The 12101-nt window shown below is 41.4% G+C and overlaps 3 protein-coding genes and 1 non-coding gene across 4 annotated transcripts; 3 read left to right on the top strand and 1 right to left on the bottom strand.

Annotated features, from left to right (window-relative positions):
• The first annotated feature begins 737 nt into the window (after positions 1 to 737).
• On the top strand, positions 738 to 3557 carry LOC114440486 (immunoglobulin superfamily member 6). Its single transcript, XM_028412950.1, has 6 exons — positions 738 to 861; positions 1757 to 2083; positions 2162 to 2262; positions 2354 to 2401; positions 2602 to 2706; positions 2812 to 3557. The coding sequence occupies exons 1-6, from the start codon at positions 780 to 782 to the stop codon at positions 2860 to 2862; spliced, it is 714 nt and encodes a 237-aa protein (XP_028268751.1). The 5' UTR covers positions 738 to 779; the 3' UTR covers positions 2863 to 3557.
• mfsd13al (major facilitator superfamily domain containing 13a-like) lies at positions 2932 to 6252 on the bottom strand. The gene is made up of 7 exons (XM_028412949.1): positions 5739 to 6252; positions 5076 to 5390; positions 4570 to 4998; positions 4155 to 4309; positions 3986 to 4069; positions 3708 to 3851; positions 2932 to 3302 (listed from the first exon to the last, which is right to left on the bottom strand). Exons 1-7 carry the CDS (start codon positions 5949 to 5951, stop codon positions 3161 to 3163), a joined length of 1482 nt encoding a protein of 493 aa, XP_028268750.1. The 5' UTR covers positions 5952 to 6252; the 3' UTR covers positions 2932 to 3160.
• Positions 6253 to 6571: 319 nt separating this feature from the next.
• cdr2a (cerebellar degeneration-related protein 2a) lies at positions 6572 to 11684 on the top strand. Its single transcript, XM_028411786.1, has 7 exons — positions 6572 to 6786; positions 7837 to 7949; positions 8715 to 8863; positions 9003 to 9179; positions 9755 to 10069; positions 10153 to 10435; positions 10522 to 11684. The coding sequence occupies exons 1-7, from the start codon at positions 6708 to 6710 to the stop codon at positions 10795 to 10797; spliced, it is 1392 nt and encodes a 463-aa protein (XP_028267587.1). The 5' UTR covers positions 6572 to 6707; the 3' UTR covers positions 10798 to 11684.
• A 335-nt stretch (positions 11685 to 12019) lies between these two features.
• Positions 12020 to 12101, top strand: trnal-uag (transfer RNA leucine (anticodon UAG)). Its single transcript has one exon. It is a non-coding gene; the product is annotated as a tRNA-Leu (tRNA).

Genomic DNA, 12101 nt, shown 5'->3' with positions numbered 1-12101 from the left:
CCCTTTTTACAATATGAATATGTTCATAATATGTTTACATTCTACAATAGTTGCAAAATGAAGTAAAAGTATAAAATATGCACTATTATTTTTACTTAAGTATACATAAAAAATTACTTAAGCACAGTAATGAAGTACAAATACTTAGTTACTTTCCACCACTGGTCACCATGCTGCATGACCCAGGGACAATGACTGTGTGAACAGAGACAGTTAGCCTAGGTTATACATAGAAGAGGGATACAGTACAGGTTAATATGACAAATGTAATCCAAACATTAGTTCTGGAATGGAATTTAACCCTTTGTTTCATATTATTAGCTGCTATTAGATCAGGTCTGTGAGTCTCTTTCTCTTTCTGTATTGTGTTTCACATTTACATGCATACAGTGTTTCATAATGTCAAAGTTTCTGCGCTTTTAGAGACCTTCTAACCAAACATTTCCTCCTTTACTGAATTGCTCCATCACCTGTGCACACATATTAGGTAACAGGCTGAGAGTTTCACACTTAAAAAAAAACTCCAAATAGGTGTCATTTCTTAATTTAAAGTGAAATCCCTTAGTTATTAAATGCAAACTGTTCATACTATTAATTATCATCATTTATAATGTTGATAAGGACACTGTAGTACACTGTAGGTGCCATGTGAGAGAGAAAAACCCATAATGTTACCATAGAGCTGCTCAATGCAGGAAAATAACCAGGAAGTGTGTTTTGAGGAAGTCCATGGCCATTTCCTAAGCAGTCAGCTATTCTGCCCAGATTATCAAAGAATCATGAGATCATTCACAAGTCGTCAAGCTACAGAGATGGACTTGTTCTGGCTTGCTCTCCTGCTCGCCCACCTGCTTGTAACAGGTAAGACGTCCACTCTCAGCTGGACAACGACTGAATTTTATTTCTCTACAGATCAGAACACACAGCCTTTAGTGTAGGCTATGTTAGATTACTCAACATGAGTGACATATTTACTTTGGATTTACTAACAAACCCTGCATTATTACTGCATGTACCAATGTCAATAAATCTGGCATCACATAAAAGTACACTGGACAAAGCAATCTGTTTCTCCTGAAGCATGGAGACAAACTTTTCCTTGACCTTAATACTCCCCAGCTGAAAATCAGGTGTATGTAAATAAATATGTGCATTGACTCTAAAACAGACATATTGTTTTCTCTGTGTTTGTCTTGAGACATTTAGGTAGACTTAGATGGTCAAACTCTAATATAGTATAATATATATTACATACAGTGTGACTTGGTCATGACCTCAGGGTTTGTTTGCTCATTAGACCTGCTCAGCAAGATGATTTGTCAGCAGCCGAATATGGCTCTTTTTTTACCTCACATGAATAATATTAGCATAATATGCAGGTATGCTATTGTAAAGATAAATATATCACACTGTATGCATGTAGCTACTGTGCTAACATTGTTATCAGATAAATTAGTACCCACCTATTTAACCTGATCTGCAGTAAACATCCATCTGTGTTAGCATATAGGCTACTATGCTAACACTGCAAACAGGCACACAGTCATCTAGCTGCTAAGTTCAATATGTCGGATAACAATGCAGACTTCAAAAAGTATTCTTTTTGTGTAACTGTGTACTGTTAGCTAAATATGATGTATTCTAAAATTAGCTGCATGCATTGCTTTCCTGTTTGCCTTTTGTAGATTACTCTTTTAAAGAACACTGCCTGATGTTGTTGTTGTTGTTGTTGTTGTTGATTGTCTGTGTACTCCAGAGAGTGTGGAGAAAACACAGCCCTGCATATCTCAACCCAGTACGGTGATCTGGCATAAAACACAGCAAACTGCTGTCCTTAACTGCTCCATGGCTTCACACTGCTCAGCCTCCCTGCGTTATGAGTGGTTTACCGTCAAAGAACATTCTCACAGGCGCCTCAGCATTACTGCCAACAAGGACAAGTACAGACTGGTGGGATCATCTCTGCACATCAGGTCACTTAACACCAGTGACAGCGGGATCTACCACTGTGCTGCTGCAGCACCTGAAGCACCAAAGTGCTGCACAAAGCATGTGGGCGAGGGAGTGACTCTTGTTGTGAGAGGTGAGCTGCTCTTATTTTATTCATTTGGATGCTTTATATTAATATGAACTGTGAAATATTTTTTCTTTTTCTTTTCAGATCATGTCAAAATTATGGTGAGACACATTCTTCTGTGGTTATCATTCGTCCTTTTGGTCATCTACAGTTTGGCAGTGGTGACTCTTCTCATTCTAAAGAAGGTAAATCATCTGTGCTGTTAAGGTGTATCACATTACAGTGAAAAGACATGGCATATAGAACTGATATTAGCCTTTTCCTTTTCTTTTGCAGTACGGCTGCAAAGTGGACGTGTGCAAAAAGACGCACAAAACTGAGAAGGTTGTAAAAATGTGTTTCTCTTTCTATTTAAAGTGCGTTTGATGAGTTCTCTAAAAATCCCACAGACGCTAAAAGAGGAACAAGAAACAACAGCTTCTGTAAATGACTGGCAAAGAAGAGTCTTACAACATAGAAAAAAAAACACAGATATACGCATATAACATCCAACATTTCTGCCCCCCCCCCCCCCCCATATACAGAATACCTCGAATACAGTAGCACAGTTCCACGATGTGCTAAAAGAAATGAACAGCAGACAAAACCTGGAAAAACAACGAGCGAGTGGCAAACAGTCTCAAGATGAGGTAAAAAAAATCTGTTGCAGATGAACCGATGTCGCAGCATGTCTGTAGTTTATCACATATTTGTATTGTTGTTGTCTTTTTTAATTGGTCTTTATTTCCTTGCAGGCTGCACAGGAATTCAGCAGCTCCACTGATGATATCTATCAAAATGTCTGAGTTTCTTTGAGTCATCAAACTGAAAACCAGACCACGCTGAGGTTGTGAAACAGACTGAAAAAATAGACATTTTAACTCTTTTCATATTTTGTGTTTTATTTTTAATACACAAAACAAGAATGCCCTTAACCAGGTCACACCACCACACACAGTAAAGCCTCTCCTCATGTGAAACATTAACTGTTTTTCATCTATTCATCGTCGGCTGTCACATTAACACGTTCACTTGAACAATTTCCCCGAATCCCAGCTAGAAAAATATAAAACCAGTTTCCTCTGAATTCAGAGAATATAGACTTTAGTTGTCGATGTACTTTGTGTCGACCGTGTGGCTGTTACGGATGGAAAACGGTCTCCACGCTATGATCTGCAGAACGGAGACGCACATGGGCACCAGGCACACCAAGTAGAACATGATGCTGTGGAGGCTCTCCAAGGCACTGAAAACAAGCACAAACAAAGATCTTCTCTTCACACCGCTGACAGTTTAGAGTAATGTGACGGCCTCCATGTGTGTTAGCTTGATGCTACCGTTTCATAGATGTGTTATTTAAGTGACTTTTACACCTTCTTTAAACATTTCTCGGCTGGTTGTTGTTGTTTATTTTACACATGCAGGTTAGAGATCTGACTCTTGAGTTCGAGCATATGAAACTTTTACTACCAGTGACCTTTGAAATAAAACAGCAGCATTAGAAGGCTTAATCATTGACACTGAAGATAACCTGCTCTGAATTATTGTGATTTAAATCAGAAGGATCTGTGCTCCAAATTAGCCTAGAAGTTCGTTTTAACCACATTTTTTGATCTGTAGGTGTATAAAACAGGAAAAAACTCGTCTTTACCTTGGGTTTGAATCTCGTCCTGCATCCTTCAGCTGCTCATATCCAAACTTGTTGAGAATACTCAGCACTATCATAGGGGCCAGAGACTGAGCTGGCTTTGTGAACAGAGCGTTTGTTCCAAACACCATGGAGGACAGAGGGGAACTGGAGGAGGGGAGAACATATTTAACATGCTTAACTACAATTGTGAACATGGAATACCTGTTTAATATGAAAATGTTAGCGCTAGCATCCAAAAACTTGCACCGTGTCTAAGCAGCCATGTTGTTGTTGTTTACCTGCGTTTGTATTTCTGCAGGTCTGTGTCAATAATGTCCGCCAAAGGCAAGCCGAAGAGACTGAAGGCGGCTTGAATTATAACCCTGCACAGAAAGAAGTAAAGACAAAGTATAACTTAAATCCAAGTGTTACAAAATACAAAACAAATCCCCATCAGATGCTTCTTACATGTTAGCAGTGAGGAAAAATGCCAGGATATAGTAGTGCTGGGAACCGAGCGTGAGCATTACAGCCGCCATGCCGGCCTCCATGTAGAAGGTGAAGAGGATGATCCTGTAGTAGCCGATGCCATGCAGCAGACTCTGACAGCTCAGTACCAACAACTAGGACGGACACACAGTTAGGAACAATTTACTAACACAACTTCCTTGTTGCTGCTCTCAGGTTCTTGCAAAAAGCTCTGATATCTGACAGTGGGTGTCCTAGAAGCTCTACCTGTGGACAATGCTGCAAGAAATATGCAACCATAAGACCAACAATGAGGTGGTGTAAATAATCCCTCAGCATGTAAAGACTAAAAATGTCATTCACCTTATAGTGCTCTAGTCATACATGAATCCAAGTGATTATGAGTAAACACTACCTGTGGACAGATGAATCCTGCTCCATACATGACACTCTTGGCCAGTGATGGGAACACATCTGGCGGGATCAGAGATTCGGCAAATATCATGGTAAAATTATTTAAAAACGCCAACATAAAGACCTGAAAGAAGTTCATAAGTACAAAGAGCTGAAAGTCCCTGTTGGTCAGGATTTGCAACGTCATTGTCCATAACATGGAGAAGGAAAATGCTGAATGATGGGAAGTCTGGTCAACAGACCCTGAAGTGTCTGATTCAGATCCTTTGTTGTCAAAGCGGCTCTCACTGTAGAAGCCTGTGTAGAGCATGCAGCCACAGCTCAGGATGGCGATCAGCACCGTGAATGTTTGGAAAGATGCAAAGTCTTCCATGTTTTTGGACAGGATGCCACAGAAAAGGACACTTGAGGAGCCAACGAGAGAGGCCACCTGGGAAATCAACAAGAAAAGATATGAGAAGGACAACTATGCTGGTTTATACTAGACAGCCTAGTATAGCTGCTTACCTGGCTATACTTTATAAGCCTCAGTCGACTCTGATGGTGACCCGAAATCTCTGCGAACAAGGCACACTGCGCAAGCAGCACGAACGTTAGCATGCCATCAAAGGCACACAGTGCGACTGTTAAGTGTAGGCCACTCATCCAGTCACCAGGCGCGTAGGACTGCCACGGGAACCAGGCAAGAAGGAAGGCCAAAGAGTAGAGAGGAGCACCGTACAGGATGGACAGACGTCGCTTAGAGCAGCACGGCACCCTGGAGTTATCTTGCAGGTAACCAAAGAGAGGGTCATTGACTGCATTCCACACCATGTACACCATCTGAGGAGAGAGTAATGAATAATTTTTCATTTTAGGTATTAAACAAACAAGCTGGATTAAACAAGGATACCACTTGCTTATCAATATTATCATGGATGAGTATTGCGGTCACTGTAAAAGTTCTGAATTTATCCTCATGGATAAAGGTCAGAATTCTGGCTATAGTCTTAAAATTTAGAATTTTAAACTCCTAATCTGAGATTACTGTAAGAATTCAAGTACACTTTTTACAGTCTCTTGTGTGGATGTCATCTTGGATTTTATGAAAAATGCACTTTTAAAAGTAGCAGCAAAGTAACTCAATTGATAGAATAGCATAGAATCTGCAGTATCTGTCAGGATACTCACTTGTGATTGGTGGAATGCTCCCTCAGATATCTTGTACCTATTGAGAAAGACTTTGACATAGTAAAAGCTGAATATGTTGTTTATCATGCCAGACCCAAGAGTGGTCATAGCATAAGCTAGCGCTGCCGGGTTGACCCCAAAGTTTATCAGGTGCCGGACTACATTCAAACTTCCGGGACGCACACTGGAGACAGGTTTCTCCTCCACGGCCATGGCAGCAGGTTACCTGTTGTTCTCAGCAGCAAAAGCGATCAAGTGTTGCCGCATGAAATACTTATATCACCCTGCTGTTGTTCCCCGTGGTTAATAATTACTGCTATTAGCAAAATACTTAATAGAAAAATAGCGCCGAGTACTTATTTTTTGTTTTAGATATCTCATCCTCATTAATGTCCACTTGTCAACACGTTAACTGCCCAAAAAATGCTTTTTAAACACTAAGAAACTAACTACGATACTATTAACACTTCCTCCGACAGCGCTGCAGACCTGCCTAACTCGATTTCTGCGTCTTGCAATGCTGGGCGGTGTTTCAGGAAAGCTAACAGCTGATTGGATGAGATGCTGGTTATATCCGCTTTCTGATTCGTCCATGCAAAGGCACGTCAAGAGAAGCAGGAAGTAGTTTTTTTTTAAATAGTTTTTAAATATTTTAACTTTCACTCATTATTGTTGGTAAAACCGGCCCGAGACTGAGGATAAAACTTAAACTAAAAATAATTTTGTTTTTTAAAATAAGTAATTTTCTAACATTGTTTTTCTGCCTCCTACCGGATGCTGGAGTGTATAAGAGATTTGCCACGTTGCTGTAGACAACAGACTTTACACACACACACACACACACGGGAGGATGTAGTTGACATTTCTCCACACACGGTGGGCGGACAGCAGATAAGTTGATGCTGCCGAGCAAACACCAACCTGTATGTCAACTTTCTGTCAGGTGGTGTTTAAGTTGGCGGCTTCAACATGTTGACTGACATGATTTTGGAGGAAGAGTTTGACAAGAATGGAGAGGTTTGGTACGACCCGCAGGACCTTGAACACGGTAAGAGCTGCTCAGCTTAGTGGTCGCACTCTGAAATGTGTCTACGTTATTTTATTAAGCAGTTGCCTTTATTTAGGCACATTTAGGTGGTAAGGTTTTTAATTACTTTTCCAGAATAGTGTTATGCTATAATAAATACATATTCTTGTTTTGAATTTTATGCCAGCAATATGTTTAAATAAAACAAATTATACAGTGATACCATTATAGTAAAAATAATAGAAAATAAATACACATTAAAACTATGGGATTTAAGTAATAAACAATTTTCATCTGGCATCACACCTTTTTTCTGGAAATGGGCTTACATAGATAGAATATATAAATATCAGCGATAATAGAAATACTCCACAGCTCTAACCCAAAGTCTTTGACTCACTCTTGTCTGAAGGAATTGCACCGGTCATGGGGTAAAAATGCTTAAAGTTCCTGAGAGGGCTCTGCCGCCAGGATATCCTGAGGCTGTACCACTGCTGCTGTGTTTATTGTTTTCTATTCATGAATGTAGTTTAGTGCCAAGTCTGCAAAAGAAGATTAGAAACAAATAGAGGATGTTTTGTACAGTAAATACAGTAATTTTCAGCATGTCATATAAGCCAGTCAGACAAAGAAAAGCAGAAGTAAAGGGATAACATAAAACTTGAGAATAAAGAATGAACTAAAATATTGTACAGATTATATTCTATAATAAGAGCTGTACACAAAGATGGGATTCTAATCTGTCTGATATTTTGTACTGACTGGACCATCATAAATAAATAATTTAAAAATAACAGACAGATTTAACTCTTGGTTGCAATCTTATAAGTTGATGTTGAATGAAGCACACAGCAATAGCTGCCTGTTCAGTGGATCTGAATAAATCTGAAAGTGTTTGGACTGATTCAGGGAGGGATGTGAGTTTTTATATAATGTGAGACAACAATAGTGTGATTGTGTGTTTGTGTTAGTGTCTGTCAGTGCACGTCTATGTCTTGTTCTGTCTGTTGTGACTGTGCTGTTTGGACTTGCTGCACCTCCTGTTTACATATTTGACTCTGCTGTGCGCAGATCTCCATCTGGCAGCGGAGTTGGGGAAAACCCTCCTCGACAGGAACCATGACCTGGAGCAGGCTTTGCAGAAGATGTACTCCACCAACCAGGAGCAGCTGCAAGAGATAGAGGTGGGAAAAAATGTGGCTGCAGAAAAGATTTATTTTATTTTTATGATAATTCACTGAGAAAATTCTCACGCTGAGAGCTCTGAAAAGCCCCTTCACTGGAAGCGAGGCGTCATTTGGAATTTCTCTCAGCTGAAAATAGGATGGAGTAAACGCTAATCCTAATCTGCCCGACTTAATGAGGCTTTGGCATAGTGCATACTCTTTGTTGGCCTACCTAATTATTTTGACCAGTTTATTGGCCTCCATTTTTTTATTTGGACTTTTTTTCTTCTTGGGCCAGGACCACCTGTTTATAAAACATCCTTAATTTGCCTTACTTCAATACTTACTTATTTGTGGGATTATCAATACACATAATTAGGCCTTATATGTTAACCCCAGTAGATTTTTGGATATTCAGAGTGTTTTCTGTATGTGTTCTGAGTTCGAGGACACCACATTCAGCAGGGCATCGTTGATAAAAGCCTTGTGAGAAGTGTGGCTGGTGGATTTAACGAGGTTGATATGGTAATCCCAGCACGTCTATCTAACCCATGTGAGGGGTGCACCTCTGTGTGGAAGAAATAATATCTATGTCTAAGCTACACTGAACTGATCTGATGTTGTTGGTGAATTAGGTGATGATTTCTAAAACCATATATAGCAGGTAGTAGCAGGTAAAGCTAATGTTACTGAGACAAGGCCCTCGAGGGGTTAACTTCCTTTGAATGTTCTGACTGAAGTTATTTCTGCAGAAATCATATTTTTACCTCTCTTGTGCACCAGTATCTGAGCAAACAGGTGGAACTGCTGCGCCAGATGAACGACCAGCACGCCAAGGTTTATGAACAGCTAGACATGGCCGCCAGGGATCTAGAGCAGGGCAACCAGAGACTAGTGCAGGACAACCGCCTGGCACAGCAGAAAATCCACAAGTAAGTGAAACGGTTATCTGTGAATTTGCCTTTGATATGTTTTACATCGTAATTCGACCAGTTAGTCATAAAGCTTTATCTATTCAAAGTGAATTTGCAAAACAAAGTGCACCGCAGTACCTCATGGTTTCCTCTTCAGTCTAACAGACACTATCGAAGGACTTCAGACCCACATGGAGGACCTGCAGGACCAGGTGGAAGAGCTAAAGACTGCCCAGGCAGAACGGAACCACAGAGAGCTGGCAGAGCAGCGACGTCACCTCGCAGCGCAGAGTGTGTCCTGTCTGAAAGAGCTGTATGACTTACACCATGACAGGTACATGCGAGTGTGTTTCACTGCTCACACAGAGTAACAGGCAGTAGTGTGCTTTAGAGGCACAATGAGTTCAAAGTGAGTGAAAACAGTGAGACCCCTGGTCTGTTTCACGATCTTTACTTATCTCCTTAGTACAGTGATATGCTGACTTGACATGTGCAGGTCACCCAGAGCCAGACAGGAGCGCTTATGTCCCACATAATCCACAGGACAAGGATGTTAATCCTCCTCTATTGTCAGCAGGGTGCTAATACAGACAATGAAAACTGGAGACCAGCATCATGTAGCAGGTTCAACATTCACTGGTTACATGGTCTGGCTTCATTAATTACAGTTACAAGTGATCTCGTATCTTCAACGTGACCTGACTCACCTTCCTGTAGCTGCTTGTAAACACGCTCCAGAATGTTGCAGCCATCTTACACATAGAAATATCCACGCTATGAGTAAACAGGAGCTGAAGCTGAGTTTGCTGCTGCTTTGTTTGAAGCCTTTTGTCTCCATTCACACATGTACTTATGTGAAAGTAATGTTTTAACATGTTCATTAAATTAACATCAGCATTCCTGTGTCAGGTATCCTGCCCAGGAGTGTCACCGTGTTGATGGACTCTGGTGGCCTCAGGACTCTTTCCATCACAGAGACATGTCTCAAGACCCCAAGGAGGAGAATGAGGCTCTCCAGCGCTCCATCCAGAACCTTCAGAGCCAGATAGCTGCTGAGCGGAGCCGCAGGGAAGCTGCAGAGCGGGTGATGGACCTGACAGCCGTGGAGAACAGAAGTCTGGAGCAGAGGCTGGCCCTGCTGTCAAACAGCCAGGCCAGGCTGAAGGAGCTGGAGGCCGAAGTGGAGCAGCTGCGGATTCTGTGGCGAGCCGACTGCGCCAGCAGGTCAGGGTTGAATTATGACTGGATAAGATTCAAATGTCAAATTCTTTGGTTCAGTTTTTCTGACTGACTCTTTCCTCCAAAAGTGTGAGAAGACCCGAGCAGCTGCTGCTGCCTGACACTGTGTTTTTTGGCTCTGAGGAGAGATCCAGTCCAGGGCAGAGTGAGACGGAGGAGAAGATAGAACATGGCGAGCAGCAGAGCAGACGTTCCCGGCAGAGGTGTAACAGCGACAGCGTTTTGAGAGCAACAAACCCAGATGAGATTGGCCTTGGTCATGAGCAGCTGTGTATAAGGCGCGCAGAGGCTGTGAAGCAGAGAGGCATCTCTCTGCTCAATGAAGTAGATGCACAGTACAGCGCACTGCAGGTGGGCTATGGATACAATCTGTCCTCTTTATTAGCAGCAGCAGCGTTTAGAATAATGCTTCTAAATAAGATGTGTGTGTTATTCAGATCAAATATGATGAGCTGCTGCAGCGCTGCCAGCAGGCCACAGACGGGCTCAGCAATAAAGCCGTCCAGACGTCCTGCGGCAACTCCTTCTCCAGCACCCGGACTCGCCGCCGCCTGTCCAGCTCAGCCGCTTTGTCTGAGCTGACGGCGATTCTGGAAGATGCACAGCCACCCGAGTACAAGGCTCTCTTCACAGAGATCTTCACCTGCATCCAAAAGACCAAAGAGGACCTCAGCGAGAACAGACGTCCAGCCAGAGACACTGTTTCCAAATGATTGTCGTCCATCATCCAGGGACATGAAAGGTTTTGACAAAGAGAAATGCTCGATTTACTTTGCTATAAAAACTATGCAGAGACGCTGCCTATGCCTTCTGTTAGTCTGCACTGTTACTTTTATTCCGTCCTTATAAAAAAATGACGAAAAAAACATAATTTATGAAGTAAAAAGAAAACTAGAGATGATATATTTAAAATATTAACATTTATTAACAAATTTATTTAACGTGTACAGTAGCTTAATCTCTAAATCCACAAGTATTATGTCCACAGTATTCAGTGTTTATATAACCCTGTAACCACTTGATTATTTCAAGGTGTTGGGAAGAGAAAGGCACATGGATTATTGTTTGTGGCCGATACTTGGTGACACACTGTATCCACTGTATAGGAGTTGTGTAAGCAGAAATGTTGGAATGTTGTAAGAGGATGAAAAGCATTAGAATGAATAGGCGACGTGTTGGTTTTTGTAAGTTGATGAAGGTCGGCTCATCGGTTGTGGTCATTGGCACACGCTCTGTATCACTGAATCACTGTTTTATTTATTTATTAACGGACATTTAGAGGAGATTAAATGTTTATTTATTTTGTTTGTTGCTACACTTTCAGAGTTAAAAAAAAACTTTACTATGTTTCTTCAAACCTGGACAGATAATCCAGTAGATCAGCCAGCCTGATGATTTCCCTTGTGGGACGGTCGTCTTGAAATATTAGTATGTGTTTATCATGTTTATCATTTACTTTCCATGAAAGAAGATGCTTAATAGACAACGAGGCGGCGTTTTACATAACATGCTGTTTTAGAGCTGTGGAACTGTCGCAGAAGGCATCACTACACGATCACAGATGTTTGGCTTGCTGGTAAATAAAAGCATTGATTCAGCAGCTTGTGTGTTGTCTCTGTGTCTAAACACCAAACCTGACATGACGTTGATGCCATCACTGTGCAAAGTTGTCCTCATTCACACTGATCAAAACAATTTATGTCCAATAATAGATTTTATATAACAGAGATCAACCCCCCTTCCACTTCTAGACTTGCCCTAAATCCACTAAACCTTCAAACAAAGGGATTAATTACCATGCTAGCATAAAGGCACAAAAAGACTGAAGTCCTATAAAGTCAAACTAGACTGAGAGAGCTGCCACATTAGTTATATATATATAAAGTAAAGATACCGATCAGATGATGAACATAAATCACTTACGCCGGTCGACGTGGTAGCGTGGCCGAGTGGTCTAAGGCGCTGGATTTAGGCTCCAGTCATTTCGATGGCGTGGGTTCGAATCCCACCGCTGCCA

Source organism: Parambassis ranga, chromosome 8, assembly GCF_900634625.1.
Source record: "Parambassis ranga chromosome 8, fParRan2.1, whole genome shotgun sequence".
NCBI classification, from domain to species: Eukaryota; Metazoa; Chordata; class Actinopteri; family Ambassidae; genus Parambassis; species Parambassis ranga.
The sequence above is the reverse complement of the archived record's forward strand: the minus strand, read 5'-3'. Positions and strand labels throughout refer to the sequence as shown.